At 42.5% G+C, this 18,592-nt stretch overlaps 1 protein-coding gene across 8 annotated transcripts in view; it reads right to left on the bottom strand.

Moving 5' to 3' along the window:
* Positions 1-18,592, bottom strand: part of DIP2C (disco interacting protein 2 homolog C) — a 635,214-nt gene that overhangs the window by 302,699 nt on the left and 313,923 nt on the right. For 4 of the 8 annotated variants that reach the window (XM_068235828.1, XM_068235830.1, XM_068235831.1 and 1 more), the window contains one exon: positions 390-527. The exons of 3 other annotated variants lie outside the window; for them this stretch is intronic. In XM_068235828.1, coding sequence (XP_068091929.1) covers positions 390-527 — 138 coding nt within the window. Of the gene's footprint in view, positions 1-389; positions 528-5,480; positions 5,511-18,592 lie in introns of all 8 variants that reach the window. One more of the 8 variants, XM_068235836.1, reaches the window with a different exon arrangement.

The raw sequence follows: 18,592 nt of genomic DNA, 5'->3' as shown, positions 1-18,592 counted from the left end.
GACTGAAAAAAAAATTCAAGTTGGTCATAATAAATCAGTTAATAAATATAGGAGTATTGTAAAATACCTCTACTGTAAGCCTATCGGGACTATGTTCTATTCCTATTGTTTCCTGTAATAACTATTTTTTTTTTAGACAATGGTATTACTCTACTCACTTTTACAGTTAGAGCTGTTTATTCTCTCTATATTATGCACCAATGTTTATATCTTACTTTGTACAGTGCCACAGTAGATAATGGCGCTATAGAAATCATTAATACTAACAACAAGTCTAATATTTATTCAGAAGAATCAAACTATTAAATAAAAATATGTCTCAGGTGTACAGGGCTCATAGAGGGGGGAGGGGAGGGATGGGTTGGAGGAAATTGCATTCGAGTACTCACCGTTTTTAGGTGTTTTTTGCCAGAGGCAAGAAGCACCTTTTGCACTCGCCTGATTCTGTCCATTTGAAGTTAAGAAAAAGCCACGCCCACTTGTGTCACATGACTCATTTTGATAGTGATCCTTGATGGAATGCACAACTGTCAGTGAAGGTAAAACACACCAAGATATGAGGATTGCCCTGCGGCTGTTTCAAGTGCAACTTTATATTCCTAATCAGGGAGCTCCCGTGGCAGAACCCCATGATTAGAAAACAAATGGCAAATTTCAGTCTAATAACAATGAAAGCATTGTAATCCGTTCATTCCAAAGGGTACAGTAGGACCAATGGGCTGTGTAAATAGCAGTTAGCAAAAAAAAAAAAAAAAAAAAAAAAAAAACACCACAAATTATTCCCTGGAAGATATTGCAAGCCAGTTAGCTGTGCTCTGGTTACATCCCTATCTACACACATTAAGGGTCATTTACAAACCACATAGTATACAGTTGTGCAGTTCATTTCATTTTAGCTTGCAGAGTACCTGACTTTACACCCGCTTTGCTGCCCACAAGTACACTTCAAAATCGAGTGCACTGGTTCTTAGCGCAGTGGGCTTGGAACAGAGCTGCTGTCATCAAAGCCAACAGTAAGGGCTGGGGCCCACTACCAACACTTCTGCAGCGCTGGTCAATCACCAGCAATCAGCAATAGTGGAACCCTATGAGGGTGGTTCTACCAGGAAAATTACAACACTTGCAATTTCACTCAAATCACTATTGCTGCATGGAATATTTTTTGGAGCAATTTAATTTGAGGGATTAAAGGCAAAATCGCATATACTCAAAAAGGTGATCATGATCGCTAGCATTTGCGTTTACAGACTGTGATTTGTAGTGGGTCCCAGCCCTAAGATGTTTAGTAATTCTACTACACACACACACACACACACACACACACACACACACACACACACACACACACACACACACACACACACACACACACACACACACACACACACACACACACACACACACACCATGGAATAAAAGTAAATAAGTTACATTGCTAAAACACACTAAAATCAGCATCAGGTATCACTTGCTTGTGCAGATTTGATAAGACAGTAGGTTATGTGATAAGTGATGCTAGTGGGATGATAAGAGACATGACTGAGGAGGCTGAAAGGAAGAGGTGAGGTTACTGTGCCCACTGTTCCGCTTGCCACTCTGCAAGAGGGGGCACTTCTACCTATACTGGGGGGGGCACCTCTGGCTTCATATACTGAGGCATGTGACTACGTAATTCTTGTATCTGGAGGCATGTGACTATGTGATTCTTTTATCTGGAGGCATGTGACTACTTGATTCTTATATCTGGAGGCATTTGAGTACGTAATCTTTTTATCTGGAGGCATGTGACTATGTATGTGCTTTAATATTCTACCTATACTAGGGGGAAGGGCATCTCTACCTTTACACATCTGGCTGTATATACCGGGAAGGACACCTCTGGCTACATATACTGAGGCATGTGACTACTTGATTCTTGTATCTATGAAGGGCCTAGCTACTTAATTTAAGAATCTGAGGGGCATGGTGGCCAAATTCTGGTACTGAGATCTTCCAACCTGCCTGAACACCCTCTCAAATGATAAACTGTGAGGCTGGCAAATGTATTGCTCTGCCAGGGGCTCTGTATGTTCTTAATTCACCTCTTAGGTCTTACTAAGTGTGTATATATCACCCCAGTAAACAGTTTACAGGACACCTGAAATATGAAGACTCCTACTACTTTCCTGTTACACAGCAGGTACTACACATCTGAAACTCAGGGAACAGCTGTGTGACTCCATGAAGAGGCAAAAAGACAAAATATCAACCGTTCACTTATGGATCCACAGTCAAAATTTCCCCTCTGCTTCAACAGATTGTCCACACCATAAGAAACAAACCCTGTTAAAAAAAAAAGGCCTGAAAAAGGTTGAAAGACTTACTTTCACATTTGCTCCGCAGCCTTTTAAGTCACTACAGTAATCTGACTAAATAGAGAGCTCAGATACAGGGATTGGACAAAATAATGGAAACACCTAACATTTTGGCATCATCATTTTTGAAAATGTTTTAAGCAATCAAAACTTGACATGTTAATTTTTTTTTGTTTATTATTTTTGTTATTTGATAGGTTTAATTAAAATAATTGGTATTTACAGATATTTAAACTACAGTTGGATATAATGTATAAAAATGGCAGATCGCTCAGACTTTCAAAGAGGCCAAATTGTTGGTGCTCGTATGGCAGGTGCTACTGTAACAGAAACTGCCCGAATGCTTGGCATTTCAAGAGGTACTGTCTCAAAAGTAATGACTGCCTTTGAAAGAGAAGGAAAAACGTCCTCAGCAAAGCACAGTTGTGGCCGAAAGTCGAAGTTGTCTGAGAGAGACGGTCTGACTCTAAATCGAATTGTTAGAAAAGCTCGCAGGACCATGGCTCCTAAAAATCACTGCAGAGCTGAATGAACACCTACAGAACCCAGTTTCCACAAAAACTGTTAGTCGGGAGCTGCACAAATCTGGATTCCACAGAAGAACTGCAATTAGAAAACCTCTGCTCTCAAAGACAAATGTTTCAAAGTGTTTAGAGTGGTGTAGAAACCACCAGAATTGGTCCCTCGAGCAGTGGAAAAATGTGATTTTCTCTGACGAATCATCGTTTACCTTAATTCCGACCTCCGGCTAAGTGTACATTTGGAGACAGCCAAAAGAAGCATTTCATCCAGACTGCCTTCTCCCAACCGTAAAACATGGCGGGGGTTCTGTGATGATCTGGGGTGCTATTTCTTGGAAATCCGCCTGGCCAATGATTTCCCTTCATGGAAGATTTAACAGCCGAGACTATTTAGGAATTTTGGGCGACCAAGTTCATCCTATGGTTCAAGGACTGTTTCCGGAGGGGAATGCCATCTTTCAAGATGATAATGCCCCAATCCATACAGCTAGAATTGTTAAAGAATGACACGAGGAACCTTCTTATGAAGTTGAACATCTCATCTGGCCACCACAATCCTCAGACCTCAACATTATTGAGCATTTATGGTCGTTATTAGAGATTCAAGTAAGAAGTCGATTTCGTCTGCCATTGTCTCTAAAAGAACTAGAGGGTGTTTTAACTGAAGAATGGGCTAAAATTCCTTTGGAAACAACTCACAATTTGTATGAATCAATACCTCGGAGAATTGAGGCTGTAATTGCCGCAAAAGGTGGACCTACACCGTATTAAAACATATTTTGTTGATTTTCAAGGTGTTTTCATTATTTTGTCCAACCCCTGTAAGTGTAAGGACACAAAGTTACACACTGCAGAGAGCTTCTGTGAGCAAGCTTCAATGATTGTAAGCAGAAGACTGCTAATTTCACTCACAGAGCAGAACAAAAATCACCTACCACTTCTTCAGCACCTATCTTAGGTGGTGTAGTGACCTAGTGTCTAGCCCTCTCACCTTGCAGCGCTAAAAACCCAGTTCTCAACATCAACCAAAACAGTTAATTCTATATGGAGTTTGCATGTTCTCTCCATATTTCCAAATGATTCTAATAACGAAACCTAATAAAATTGCAAATGTATGTAACTAAAGGTACCCATACATCTAACGATTTTGTAGGCCGTTTGACCATTTATCCGGATAATTTTTTCAAATCAGATGAAAATTGGTGCCGCAACAAGCATGCCTGATTGACAATTTCACAGATTTTGGGCCGAAACTGGTTAAACGCGTCAATTTGACATGTTGGAAAGATCTCTGTCGAAAGTGCTGGATCACATGCTCGCAGTAACTGTGTTCAATATAACGTCCTTAACCACTTGAGGACTGTAGGCTTACACCCCCCTAGTGACCAGGCTATTTTTTACAATTCAGGCCACTGCAGCTTTAAGGGCTCGCTGCAGGGCCATAAAACTCAGTGCACAAGTGAATTCTCCCCGCCCCCTTTTTGCCCACCAACAGAGATTTCTGTTGGTGGGCTCTGATCGCTGCTCATGTGTTTATTTTTTTTATTTGTTCGTTGCGTTTTTCTTTATTTTATTTTATATTTTTTATAAATCTGTGCATTTTTTTTATTTCTTTACATTTCCTACCCTACCTATCCCCGCCAGCCAATGACAGCGATCGGCTGTCATAAGCATCAGCCTATGAGAGGGGATCGCGATTGGAGCCTCTCCAGGGGACAGCCGAGTGACACGGCTGTCCCCAGTACAGCGCTACTGTAGATTGCAGCGCTGTACAATGTAAGTAGACGGTGGTTTCACCCTCTAACAGTCTCCTAGCTGTGCTCACCGCTGGGAGACTGATGACGGAGCGGAGCTCTGTCATTCAAGCGGGGAAGCGAGCGCATCGGCGCGCGTGATCTCCTGCAATCTCCACCCCCACAGTCCTGGGGGAGCCGCCGTGTTCATGCCAATTGACGTGAGGCGGTCGTTTAGTAGTTAAACCATACCCCCTCAACACCCCCTCCCCCCTTGCCCATGCAGTGTAAAATCTCACCTGTCTAGCTACCGTGCGGTGGCGTCCAGGGTGACAGCAGAGAAGGGCAGGAGTTGTGGCAGCGGAACAGATGAGATTTTACTCTGCATGGGCACCAGGGGGGACATTTAAATTTGAAGGGGCGACCAGGCAGGTGGCAGAATCAGCGTCGCTAGGCCGATTCTGGATTTCATGCTGAATTGGGCTACAGAGTATGGGCAAGCAACAAGTCTCTCTCCCATTTGATAAGAGAGAGATCTGTCTCTTGGTCGATTGTTGCTATGGGCACTTTAAGCCCTCTGCTGCTATTATAGATACTTTTTTCTCTAGGCTATAAGGGACGAGTGAAAGAAAATCACTATTTCATACCGACATTAGCTGAAAAGCAGGACATGCACCTTGGTAAATGACCCTTAATGTCCAAAGAACTAATAAAAACATTTGCGTGCTTTTATGTTGTGATTTGTAATAAGAAAAAAGCAAAGGAGAAGAGCGGATGGGGAGGATCGACAACAGCCAGGAGGAGGTTTGGGCAGCTAGCACTGGCGAGGAAATCAAGATGCAGAAAACATCACAAGACTCTGCTATACATACTGTGATACTGTCCATCTGTCCATTTATTTCCTTCAGGGAAGAAAAATAATTGTGAGCCGAGATATAAACGGGAAAGAAAAGCTTGCTAAACGTTTTTGTAAGCAGATACAGAGATTTGTGTCAGAAGATGGCAATCACAGAGAACGAAGGGTGAAGACTGGCGTCATTAATGTGTCCCTTCAGCGGCACTGAATTTCCCACTCGTGTTATGCCAACACTCAGGAGTGATAAACCGCGTCCTCTAATCTAGGCTGATAATCAGCTGGCATCCTGGTGATTCATCACGTCGTATAACATTTTGTCTTTGGCCCTGAGGTGTGTATGAAATCTTCAGTTGTATCACCGCTCAGCGGATCTGGTAAAGTAGGAAGTTTAGTTTTGAAAGAATTCTTCTCTAAATGCTTTTGAAATGAATGATCCCAATAAGGCCCATTTCAAATAGACGGCTGAACTGTGCATTTGCCGAGTAGTTCAGTCTCCTGTCCGCCAGTGCAATTCGGGTGCAATTTAAATCCAGCCAAATTGCAGCAGTTGTAACTAGGGCTGATCGGAACAGCTGAATTCCGATTTCGTCGAAATTTCGTGTACCGCATGCGAAAACCGAGTTTCGTGTTCCGAATTTTCGTGTTCCGAGTGCATTTCTATTGAATTAAATAGTGTTAACTTCTGCGGTTAATTGTAAAGCCCCCGTACATGCTATCATTGCCAAATTTGCCATGTTTATTAAGCAGATGAGTAGGAACATGGTAAAAAAAAAAATTTGTGAAAAGACCTTATAGTTTTTGAGCAAATCGATTTCAAAGTTTCATAAGAAAAATGTTTTTTAAACTGTGTAAAATGACACTGCTGCAGAACAGGTTAGTGCATTCCGAGTTCTGTATACATATTTTATTTATTTATTTGTTGTATTTATAAAGCGCCAACATATTACGCAGCGCTGGACATTAATTTAGGTTACAGACAATATTTAGGGGTGACAAACAGCAATATGACAATACAGGAATACAAGAAAACCAGATCACACAGCACAGTATGAGTACAAGGTAATGCTTAGTCAGTCACTGGATGGGAGCATGGAGTTAGGCAAGTTAGGTTCACTCAAATGCATAGCATGGGTGCACAGTAATAGAGGTGCATGATCAGGTAGGACACAAAAGGAGTGAGGACCCTGCCCAAAGGCTTACAATCTAGAGGGAGAGGTAGGGACACGAGAGGTAGGGGACCAGAGTTCGGCTGGGTTTAGAGCAATTGTGAGGGGTGGTAGGCAAGAGTGTATACATTTCATGAAAACAGACAGCGTGGGGTCCCCCCTCCCAAGCCTCCTTAACCCCTTGTCCCCCATGCAGGCTGGGATAGCCAGAATGCGGAGTCCCGGCCACGTGGGGCTTCGCACAGTGAGCTATACCAGCCCGCATGGTCCATGGTATGGGGGGGCTCTGGAGGAGAGGGGCGGCCAACCTCCCCCTCTCCCCCAGAGCCCTTGTCTAATCCATGGACAAGGGGCTCTTCCCCACCTCCGGTGCCCCAGGAGGAGGTGGGGGCCGCCGACGTCCTGGGTGGTTCATGGTGCCATCCGGGGTTCCCCTTTAACAAGCGGACCCCGGAAGCCGCCCCCTCCCCAGGAGAAATGAGTATAGGGGTACACGGTACCCCTTACCCATTTCAGCAGAGTTAAAAAAAGAAATAAAAACAACGAAAAAAGTCCTTTATTGTTCTAAATTAACCAGGGATACTTACCTTGGGATAATCTCACGCCAGTAACCTCAGGAGTGGTCCCACGCCAGTATCCTCTTATGACATCCCACCTCCCTCCCACACTGACAAACTACCACCACTGAATGGTCACAGTCAGCCTCTGCATCTGTATAGCAGAGGCTGAGAACACGAAAATTTTGCCTTTAAAACAAGAAATTTCGGCAAACAGTGATGCAATCAAAATGGCCACTGGGAAATCCCTGATCGCTGGAGGCCACACTAGAGTGGCGAAACCAGTGATTTTTCACATAGATGGTGGGTCCAGGTGACCAGAGCAGGAGGTTCCCTAATCCCCTGGACCCACCCATTCATGTGAAATAACACGTATTCTGACACTCTGAGGTGGCCTCCGGGGAACGGGAATTCCCCAGCAGCCATTTTGTTTATGACACTGTTTGCCGAAAATTCTTGTTTTAGCAAACAATTTTCGTGTTTCTAGCTTATGCAATACAGATTGCAGAGGCTGTCTACAGCCATTCATCCCCAGGAGTTCTGCAGGATCGGCAGGTGCGCGGGACCTCCTAAGAGGATAGAGGGGGGCACAGCGCAGGAAGGTGGGAAAGTGGGCACAGAGCGGCGGGGAGGGGGGGGAAGCCTCCCCTCCCTCACCTAGGGCCCCCCCTTGCGCACTCCCCCCCACCTCCAGAATTCCAGCCAGCCAGCGGAACGGCTTAAAGAGAGCGATAGCTCTGTGTGCCGCTGGTCTGGTATTCTGCACTGACACTGTCCAATCATGCTCTCGCAGTACTTCCTGTGAGAGCGTAATTGGACAATGCAATGCAGGAGACCAGACCAGCAGCGGCACACAGAGCTCTTCTCTCGGTAAGTGATTCACCTGGACCCACCATCTATGTGAAAAATCACTGGTTTCGCCACTCTAGTGTGGCCTCCAGCGATCTGGGATTTCCCAGTGGCCATTTTGATTGCATCACTGTTTGCTGAAATTTCTTGTTTTAAAGGCAAAATTTTCGTGTTTTCAGAGGCAAACAGTGTCAAACAAAATGGCTGCTGGGGAATTCCCGTTCCCCGGAGGCCACCTCAGAGTGTCAGAATACGTGTTATTTCACATGAATGGGTGGGTCCAGGGGATTAGGGAACCTCCTGCTCTGGTCACCTGGACCCAGAACTCGGAATGCAGTAACCTGTTCTGCAGCAGTGTCATTTTACACAGTTTAAAAAACATTTTTCCTATGAAACTTTAAAATCGATATTTTCAAAAACTATAAGGTCTTTTCACAATTTTTTTTTTAACCATGTTCCTACTCATCTGCTTAACATACATGCCAAATTTGGTGATGATAGCATGTAAGGGGGCTTTACAATTAACCACGGAATTTAGCACTATTGACTTTAATGTAAACGCGAATTCGGTACTCGGAATTGCCGAATTTTCGGGTTTCGAGAGCTTACTCGGAACTGCCAAATTCCGATGGCAAACTCGAAATTCGGAATCCGAGAGCTCAGCCCTAGTTGTAACACCACGCTTATCAAGCATTCACATGCGGTGGTGTTACTGGGCGGTGGAGGAACGTGACATGTCGAGTCTGAGCGCGACTGCGCTCAAATCTTACTCCATGAGGGGGCCGCCTGTACAGCGCCGGTACCAGCTCTAACAAGCGCCCAGCCGGTGCCGGAGAACAGCTAACAGGCAGTAATTTCACCACCTGTCAGCTGCCCGTTAGAAAGGGTATGAAACTGCTGGACAGTGGATACAGTGTGAACTTTGCCTAAGCCCTAGCAAGTAACAGACCAAATAACCGGCCACAAAAGCTGGTATCTGTCACTGTGGCTAAACTAGAAACGCATTCTAAAAGTAGTCTTCATTTCTTATTGTTCCATTTTATGGTGTTTTTTATTCTACATATATTTTAATTTTTCGGCCTTGTAAAAAAGGACACACTGTACACACACATTATAGTGCAAACTAGGACTTCCCCATTTAGCATTTAGAAATAACAAATAGAACCCTGAGCATCTGCCAGCAGACTAACAGTTTGTTCATTGATATTTCATGGCGTGTCTGTGCCGCAGCTCAAGTCATTGCCTTGGATGAATGAAAAGGAGATTGCTGTATAAATTGCTGAGTCTGCTCTGCAACATATGCTCTACTAATGGAGCAGAGAGGTATAGAACAGGGGTAATCTCACACTACTCTCATAACATACCGAGGCCTGAAATAAAGGCTGAAGTCCAAAAACTTCATTCTTTTGTAAAGATTCCTAATGACATAGAATGAGAATGTCCCGTCCATAAAAAATGTCCAAGCAGTCTCTGTTTATTTACATTGGTAAGTTCTAGATACTCAGGTCTAATCTTGCAGTCTAATCTCTTGCAGTCTAATCTCTCAGTCTCATTTTGCGGCTACCTTCCTCTCCACTCCACAAGAAGAAGCATTCTGGTTGGTGGAGCTGCCCCAGACAGTAATCACCTCAGGATGATAAGCTACAACCATGAATGACTATGTAGTAGCCAATCAGCTACTAGCTGCATTGGATGCCCAAATCAAAGCTTGGGAACCCGATTACCAATAATTAACACTGACGTCTATTAGACACCTGCCAATCGCGGTGCCCAATTGACCTTATCCGATTCTTTCCAATTTGTCACTGTAAAAATGGAAGGAGCTATGTGACTGTGTCACTTCTGTTGTCAGTCACGTCTTTCAGCCCAGCTGATCCCAACAGCTTAGATGATAGACAGAGATCTCCTAGCTGCTGTATGGGGGAGCCATCAAGATAATCAGTTTATAAGGGATAACCGTAATAAATCCTATATAAAAGACATTTTCCATCATACACACATAAGATCTACAGTCTTGTTATGATGGAGTATAAAGTAATTAATTTCTAAGAGGCAACAGGCCCACTTAGATTTGCTAGATTGTCTTACGGCAGGTCTAGTGGCCAATCTAAAGATGCCCATTAGCGGTACAATTTTTTCGATTAAATCCTGCTGTACATGGAGAAAATCGACATGAAACAATTCTATGATTGACTGATTTGAAGAATTTTACTGATCCAAATGTTAGATTTTTCAATTGTGTCTGAAGTGAAAAAGTGCTCAAATTGAATTTTAATTTAACAATTACTTTCTGTTTACTATAGATTTTTTTTTTTTTTTAATCTTCTTAATGTGAAATTTTAATCTTTTACTTTCCACTATATTAGTTGATATTCTCAGCAGTGCAACTATTAGGGCAATCTTCTAAATGATAGGCCTCAATTCACTAAGATCATGCTGGAGATAATAAGGCAAGAGAAAACTTACCTCCACATAAGAGAGCGTTATCTTATCTCTTCACTCCTTAAGTTACCTCCTCTGTAGTTATTTTACCTCCTCTGTAGTTAATTTACCTCCTCTGTAGTTAATTTACCTCCTCTGTAGTTATTTTCACATGCAGTTAATAAACAGCCTGTCTTTAACTCTGGAGTTATTTTAAGGATTGAAGAGTTAACTTAAAGACAGAAGAGTTAACTTTAGGTTTGCCTGAGGTAAAATGTTTCCTGAATACCACATGCCTTATCACCATGGTAACAACTCTAGAAGAGTTTTTAAAGACAGGAGAAAAGCTTAGTGAATTGAGGCCTATCTCTGTAGCACTATAACAAACACACACCAATGTTACTGTTACCAATGTATTCTGCAGTATCTCATAATAATTAACTTCTGAGCATTTTTTTACATAATTTCCTGCCATCAATTTGTAATGAATAGAAAACGTATGATTCTTCAATCAAGTACAAACAAGCACATTGTCAGGCTCGCCGGTGACGCCGTACGGCAGAACGTCAAGACCCGTATTGCAACACGGATTTCCGGGTCTCGGCGGGCCGCTGACGTCACTGGAACGCAGGGCGCTCAGGTCCCTTTGGATGGGTGGCGGACGCGTTCTCAGTACGCGCTCCGCTGCCATAAACAATGATCACATGTGCACACTGCATGTCAGCTGACTGTTGACACGCTGCTATGGGATTGGGCAGGTTGGTTTCTTTTACTTCTGATCGGTTAGTCCTTGTATAGATATAAGGTGATCGCTCTCAGTTATCGCCCGTGATAGCCTATGCTGGGCTTGTTGCTGAGATTGCGCTCACAGTGGATTGATATTGTTGCCGACTTTGCCTGTATCCTGATTAAGCTTATTTCTAGACTGATTTTCTGTTACCGACCACTGCTTGTTCCTTGACCACGCTTTCTGATTGGAACACCTGTTACTGACTCTGCTTGTACCTGGACTTCCTTGATTGCCCTCTGGATTGACCTCGGACTGGATAAGGATTTGCATGAACACTGCCTGCCCTGACATCTGGCTAGTGCTGACCACGTTATCTCTATCTGCATACCATTACTCCTGCTTGCAGTCATCTGACTCTCATCTGGATAGCCTCATCCGTCAGGCCTCAGGTGACTATATCATTGTGATACTGTGCTTGTATTATTGCTATTGGTTCTGTTTGGTGGATACTATCTGTTAGTCTGTATGCTACATCTACCTGCTGGGTTATTGTAGGTTTGTACTAGGTAGGAGTTTGTGCAGGTGTTACGGGCTGGGCTATAGGTCAGTCATATAGGCATACAGCCTGACCTATAGTCATTAACCAGACAAGCCTGACACACATACGGTCGCAACACTTTCCAGATTGTATGTATCAATCGGCGATTACCTTTCAAACCCGCAAATCAGATCGAAAGATTACATCTGAGCAAAATATTGTACTGTTAAATGAAATCTTAAAGAGAACCTAAAGTCACAAAAAAAAAACGAGAAGAACTCACCTGGGGCTTCCCTCAGCCCCCTGCAGACGATCGGTGCCCTCGCAGCTCCGCTCTGATGTCCCAGGAGGCCGCAATAGCAGCATAGGGGGCGATATACAGGCTGGGAACACGAACAATCACTCGCGTTCCCATGCCTGTCGGCCGGTGACGGCCAAACCGGAAGTGCTCGCCGGCGGGTCCTGGGACATCGGAGCGGAGCTGCGAGGGCACCGATTGTCTGCAGGGGGCTGAGGGAAGCCCCAGGTGAGTTCATCTCGGGGCTTTTTTGCGACTTTAGGTTCACTTTAAGCCTGAAAAAATAGCATTTTAAAATAAAGAAATCCCTGAGAACCCCCTATGAGAATATGGGCTAGTCCAAAATCTGTCGGTAATGTCAAATTTCTACTACCTACTGTAAGGGACAGTAACATAGGAGAAAAGTAATTTATGGCTCATTTTACTCTGGAAGAAACGTACTTATTTGTATATGTTTACAAGTATTTTACATTTTAAGATTTTCGCGACAGAGGTCCTTTAAGTATCCCTTTAATGGGCACCTTAACACTGCTTTGCTCATATGTGCTCATATGTGGCCAGGCTAAATGGATGTGCCCTTGTCACCCACACAGTCCTACAAATGAAAATGTATTAAACAGCTCTTCATTTTGATCAACAGTTTTGTAGCTTGCTTCTGTCATATATATTTTTCCCGGAGTATCCGGTTTAATGTACAGTAATTCTTGTCTGATTAGCTAACATGGTGAGGTAAAAAGTAGAAGTAGCTTATAGTTGATACTAATAGCTACCTGCAATGTCGGGCATTAGAGCAATCAGTCTGACGAACAAGTGGCCCTATTATAGAAATGATCAATTACTGCAGAATGAAAGGAAATCAGCGTGGTGATTGATCTATCAAATGGCAGCGTTTATTCTCAATCAGATATCCCTGGAAATCTGATCAGAAGTGATTGTACTGCTGCTCTGCTATTCAATAGCAGCGTTTCCCAGTCATGCTTCCATCCAGATATGATTGTAACTTAATTGAAAAGTGGCAGTAAATGGATTACCAGCAGATGCAAACTGAATCTGCTGAAAAATGGACTCATGTATGGTGATATTTAAAGGAATACTATCAATTAAAAAAGCTTTTTTTTTTAATACTCTATATTAGGGTACACATTACCACAAGTGCTAGGGGGACTTTATTTGTTCACCCTGTTCTCTCTAGCTCTCTCCCTGCTTAAAAATCATCCTTCATTCCTCACACAGCTCACAAATTTACTTCACTGTGTCACAGCATGCAGGAGACATGAGGGGGAGGCTGATCTGGGGAGGTGAATCGATTTCATGCTGAAATCGATTCACAATCTGTTTGCAGTAAAGGCAGCCATACGATCCCTCTCTGATCAGATTCGATCAGAGAGAGGGATCTATCTGTTGGTCGATCTGATGACAAATGTCAGCATACTTTGTATTAGGAACATAATTAAAATGTTGTGATAACTAGGACAAATAGGCAGATAACATTTGTGTGCTTTATGTAGAGTAGCAGTGTTTATATTAAAACTATAGGGGGTGAAATTGGAGAAATAGTCTATTTTTTTATTTTTTTTCTTGCTTTTCCCTTTAAAATGTATAGAAAATAAAGTAATTACCGAAAACAAATATCAACCCCAAAAAGCCTAATTGGGGTGAAAAAAAACAAGATTTATAGATAATTTCATTGTGATTAGTAGTTATTGGCAAATGAAAGGGATGAGCACTGAAAGGTGAAAATCGCTCTCGTCTGTTAGCGTAAAAGCCGTTTTGGGGCAAAGTGGTTAAGCTATAAAACAAAGCAGAAATAATGATCCTTTGATCTTTACTGCAGTAAAACCGTATCTCAAGCTGTCTCTCGTTGTTTCTTGGCTGTTTAAGTGCTTCAGAAAACAGGACTGTTTTCCACCAAGTGGGTCGAATAGCTCAGAGAAGCTCTTTAGCATAGATAACTGAAGTTTTATTTAACTCTTCCTGTACTGGAAAAGAATATGAGACTCTTTTCTTTGCTACTACTGTTGTATTTCTTAGCTGTACTACACATGCAATTTATTATCTGATAAGTTTATTTTCGCTTCAGATTTGCTTTAACTGATAAAGCCAGAATTCTTCAAACCCTTTTCTTCTATAAACAAAAGTATGATTCTTGATCCAGTCAAGGAAACCTGGCTTGGCTGGCATTTTTAACTTGTTTTGAAATATACTAGTGCCTGTCAGCCATGCTGAACTTTTGGTATCAGAAGCTTTTTGAGCCACAAACCATAAACTTGTATCTGAGCAGGATCACCCACAAGGCAATCCAGGCAGGTGCCTGGGACTCACTGAGTGTTGCACCCAATTGCCCCTTTTCTACTTTCTCTGATCCTTCTTTTATCTCAAAATACAAAGAGCCTCGGGTCCCATTTCATCATCGTCATCCATCTCTGCATGCCTGCAGTCAGGGATGGCAAAGTGGGGACACAGCATCTTATCTGCTTATCTGTTCTGGCTCAGTTATTCAGATAGTATTAAAGTGGATCCGAGGTGAACTTTTACTCATTGCATAATTGTGTTCCTTTCCTATTGTTTATAGGGCATTCCTCAAGCCAAATACTTTTTTGTTTTTGTTTTAATACTCTAATTCCCTAAAAACTAAATAAACCACGCCCACATGGTTTCAGAGAGCCTTGGCAGTAGCAAGGACTCATGGGAGCTCAGTCTGGGCAGGGTGAGGAGGAGGTGTTACTAGCCATTGATTTCAGAGGCAGAGGGGAGAAGGGAGGATTCATTTTTTTTCACAGGCTGATTGCTCAAGATGCAGATAAGCCTGCCTCTGTGTAATGTTTACAAACAACATGGCTGCTGTCATTGTATCACAGGAAGAAATAATTATTTTCTATTAAAGCTGTTTGCAGCTAGATTTGCTGTCTAAACTTTAGATAAGATATATAGACAAGTTACTTGTTATAGTTAGTTTTTCATCTCGGATCCGCTTTAAAGTGGAACAACAGTCAAAATGTCCTCTATGCTACAGCATTATAAAGTTTAAGGACAACTTAAGTCAGAAGTATATGGAGGCTGCCATATTTCTTTCTTTCTACACAATACCAGTTGCCTGGCTAACCTGCTGATTCCATGTCCTCTCTTACACCCATCATTCCAGCATTGTAGTGGCTGGATAGTGTACTGGTTAAGGGCTCTGCCTTTGACATGGGAGACCAGGGTTCGAATCCTGGCTAGGTCAAGTACCTATTCAGTAAGGAGTTCAAGGCAATACTCCCTAACACTGCAGGGTGGCCTCTTGAGCGCGTCCCAGTGGCTGCAGCTCTTGAGCGCTTTGAGTCCGACAGGAGAAAAGCGCTATACAAATGTTCGGAATATTATCGGATTATTATTGTCATCTGTATAATTTGCTGCCTTGGGTGGATTTAAAAGCACTTGTGTATCCGAGTGCTTCTGAAGATATGAAAGAGTAAGAAATTGAGCACTTTTAAATCTAAGGGATTTTTTCTTTGGCAATTCTTGTAAGGGCCAAGAATACCTGGGTGAGAAGTAGGGAGAGACCGGGAGCCCAATGTTGCAGTATTGTCAGGTACAGGGTGGATAAAATTATATAGATATATACTCACAAAGGTGGGTTGCAGTTCATGCAACCACCGTATAGGGCTGCAGGGAATTAACCATCCCTGCTCGGTACTGATTGGTATTTCAGGTCCTGCTGGGTACTAGATGGTCGCTCTCCTGCAGTACGATAGACTTTTCCAGAAAAGCTGCAAAGCTATTACTTTCAAAGGAGGTGTGACTGGTAGTAAGGTAGGATGGAGGCTCCCAATGTGCGTTCTATTTTAATATTTTTAAATACAAATAAAAAATTATATAATAAAAAGAGAGGTAATTGCTTACCTCTCCAGAAGACACAAGTCTAACTGGAAAAAAGTTTTTATTCAAAAATGATTGATTAGAGGTGCCTACACTCTATTCCCTATGCCATCAAGGCATTTTAGTTTCAAAGTATTTTATTGAGAAATTCAAATAAAATCTTACAGCAATTCTATATTCCCTTATCAAAGGGCATTAAGCTTTCAGTTACATTAACATACGTACAACATATGAGAACAAAGAACAAAAAACAAGACATGCAGGTCATCTTAACATTTAAGATAAGGACAGCCACATGGGGGGGGGGGGGGGCGTAACCCCTAGAAGGAGAGAGCACAGGACCGGAGGCCTAGTGAGGCTGAGGCTGAGAGCCAGGGTTGCCAGGTTCGAGTAAAAGGCAGTGTTGCATCATTAACTATTGCTAATAGTCTTTCTGAAATAAGTATTTCCATAATGATGGCGTCCACTAAATCAAATGAGAGGGTAGGCTTCAGCCACTGGCGGGCGAGATGGAGACGGGCTGCTTTGGCCACATGTTGAGCAAGCCTGTGATGTCGGTATTTCCACTTCTGGGGTTTGTGGCCTAGGAGAAGTTGGAAGGGATCAGGGGACAGGGGGACCTCTAGAGCTGTACTTATTACAGAAGCTACTTGGGCCCAATATTTTTTTGCTGTGGGGCAGAACCACCATATATGGGCAAGATCGCCCAGCTGGCCACATCCCCTAAAACACAGAGGGGAGTTATTAGTGGATATATTGTGTAGTCTCTGGGGGGTAATGTATGTGCGGTGTAAAATTTTATAATTAGTTTCTATATGCGAATAGTAATTGCTTCCTTTTGCTAACGAGAGGCAACATCTGGACCATTGTTTGATAGTGAGAGTCTGGCCCAAGTCTTCCTCCCATGCTGTCATTGTTGCAGTTTTACTAGCTTCTAGAGGCTGTGAAATAGTACAGTATAAATAAGATATTAGTCCTCCCTCCAGAGGTCTCTGAGCACACCAGTGTTCATAAGTGGTGCGGGTCGTAGAGATATGAGCTGATTGTATAAGCATTTTCAAAAAATGGTATATCTGTACCGCTCTCTAAAGTATTCCTTAGGTGGGAACGATGTATGGGAGCAAAAATTATTCCAATTGGGAAGTTGGTCGTTAACTAGGAAGTTAGCTAGGTTAATAAAATTATGGAAAGTCCACCACCGAAAGAGGGGAAGTTCCCAACCTGGTAGGAAGTGAGGATTTCCAAAAATTGGAAGCTGGAGTGGTAAGTTGGATTGCAGTTTTTTGTTAAATCTTAGTCTATGCCAGATAGAGAGTGAGTGGGCTGTTAAGGGAGACTTTTTTTATATTTTGCCGGGGAAAGGAGTGGAGACCACTGAAGGGCCGCCAAAGTAATTGGTGCTAGAAGGTCTTCTTCAATATCGGCCCAAAGGGGCCTATTGTGAATGGAATGTAATTGGGCCAGTAGAGCGATCTGGGCAGCCCTGTAGTAGCTATATAGATCAGGGACACCTAAATCACCTCTTTCTCTACTAAGAAACATGATAGACCATCAAGGCATTTTGTATTGACCTGAGGAAGTGGGCCATGACCTGTGAAACGCGTTGTCAGATTGCTTTTTGAATAAAAACTTTTTTCCAGTTAAACTGGTGTCTATATCTTCTGGAGAGGTAAGCAATTACCTCTCTCTTTATTATATCATTTTTTTATTTGTATTTAAAAATACCAAAATAGAACACACATTGGGCGCCTCCATCCTACCCACCACTTTTAAATCTGCTCCTGATCAGAGCAGGATTGATTACTAGTCCCATCGGGCTGCTATCAACCCTTCCATGGCTAGCCTATCAGTACAGGAGACAGTTGTATTTTTTACGCAGGTGACATTATTTTGGGACAAAGACCGGTAGGATAACTAATTAGTTGGAAGACTGTATGGTACTGTATATTATGCCAGGCCATTATTGTGTTTTATATACAGAGGACTAGCACAACAGCAAAGCAAACAGCATTTAAGTGAAGAAGGAAACTGCAGCCTCTATATTACTTTCATTTCAGATCCCAACATACACACAACCACATTTTTGTTTTCTTACACATAAACTCATAATCCTCTCTTCATAAACTTCTCTTTAATTAGACCTACATTATCATTTTGGTCTATTTCAATGAACTGCTCCAGGTGTTAAAGGGAAATTCTCATTTAATGGTGCCCTAAAATTTCAAACACAGGTAAAAACTGTAACCTGTGGCAGATGAAAGTGGACCCCTGTGTGGGCAATGCCAACCTCAAAATGTTATTATTTTCCTTACTTTATATGTCGGAAGGAATCTTGAATAACAACATTGATAAACAAAAACTGTAATCTGCTATTCATAGCTGTGGTGTTTAACTTGCTCTGCCTGTTTCTGCTGAAAACCGCAATTGCAAACCCATTGATATGCGATCATGATTCTTGGCATGCAATTTTCTTGCGCTCCCATTGATTTTAAGCCAAACACCAGTAGAGGAAAAATGCAGCACTAAGTTTACACTTGGTTAATAATCAAATCGCATCAGTGGAAACAGGGCTCTGCAATTACAAAAATCATGGTGCCCTTGCAATCGGAGAGAAATCCAGACTAAATTGCACTCGATCCAATTTTAGAATCAGAACGTGATATGTGGAAATGAAAATGTTTATGTCCTACTGATTAAAGCGGACCTAAACT

The sequence above is a fragment of the Hyperolius riggenbachi genome, chromosome 5 (assembly GCF_040937935.1).
Source record: "Hyperolius riggenbachi isolate aHypRig1 chromosome 5, aHypRig1.pri, whole genome shotgun sequence".
In the NCBI taxonomy this organism is placed as follows: domain Eukaryota; kingdom Metazoa; phylum Chordata; class Amphibia; order Anura; family Hyperoliidae; genus Hyperolius; species Hyperolius riggenbachi.
The sequence above is the reverse complement of the archived record's forward strand: the minus strand, read 5'-3'. Positions and strand labels throughout refer to the sequence as shown.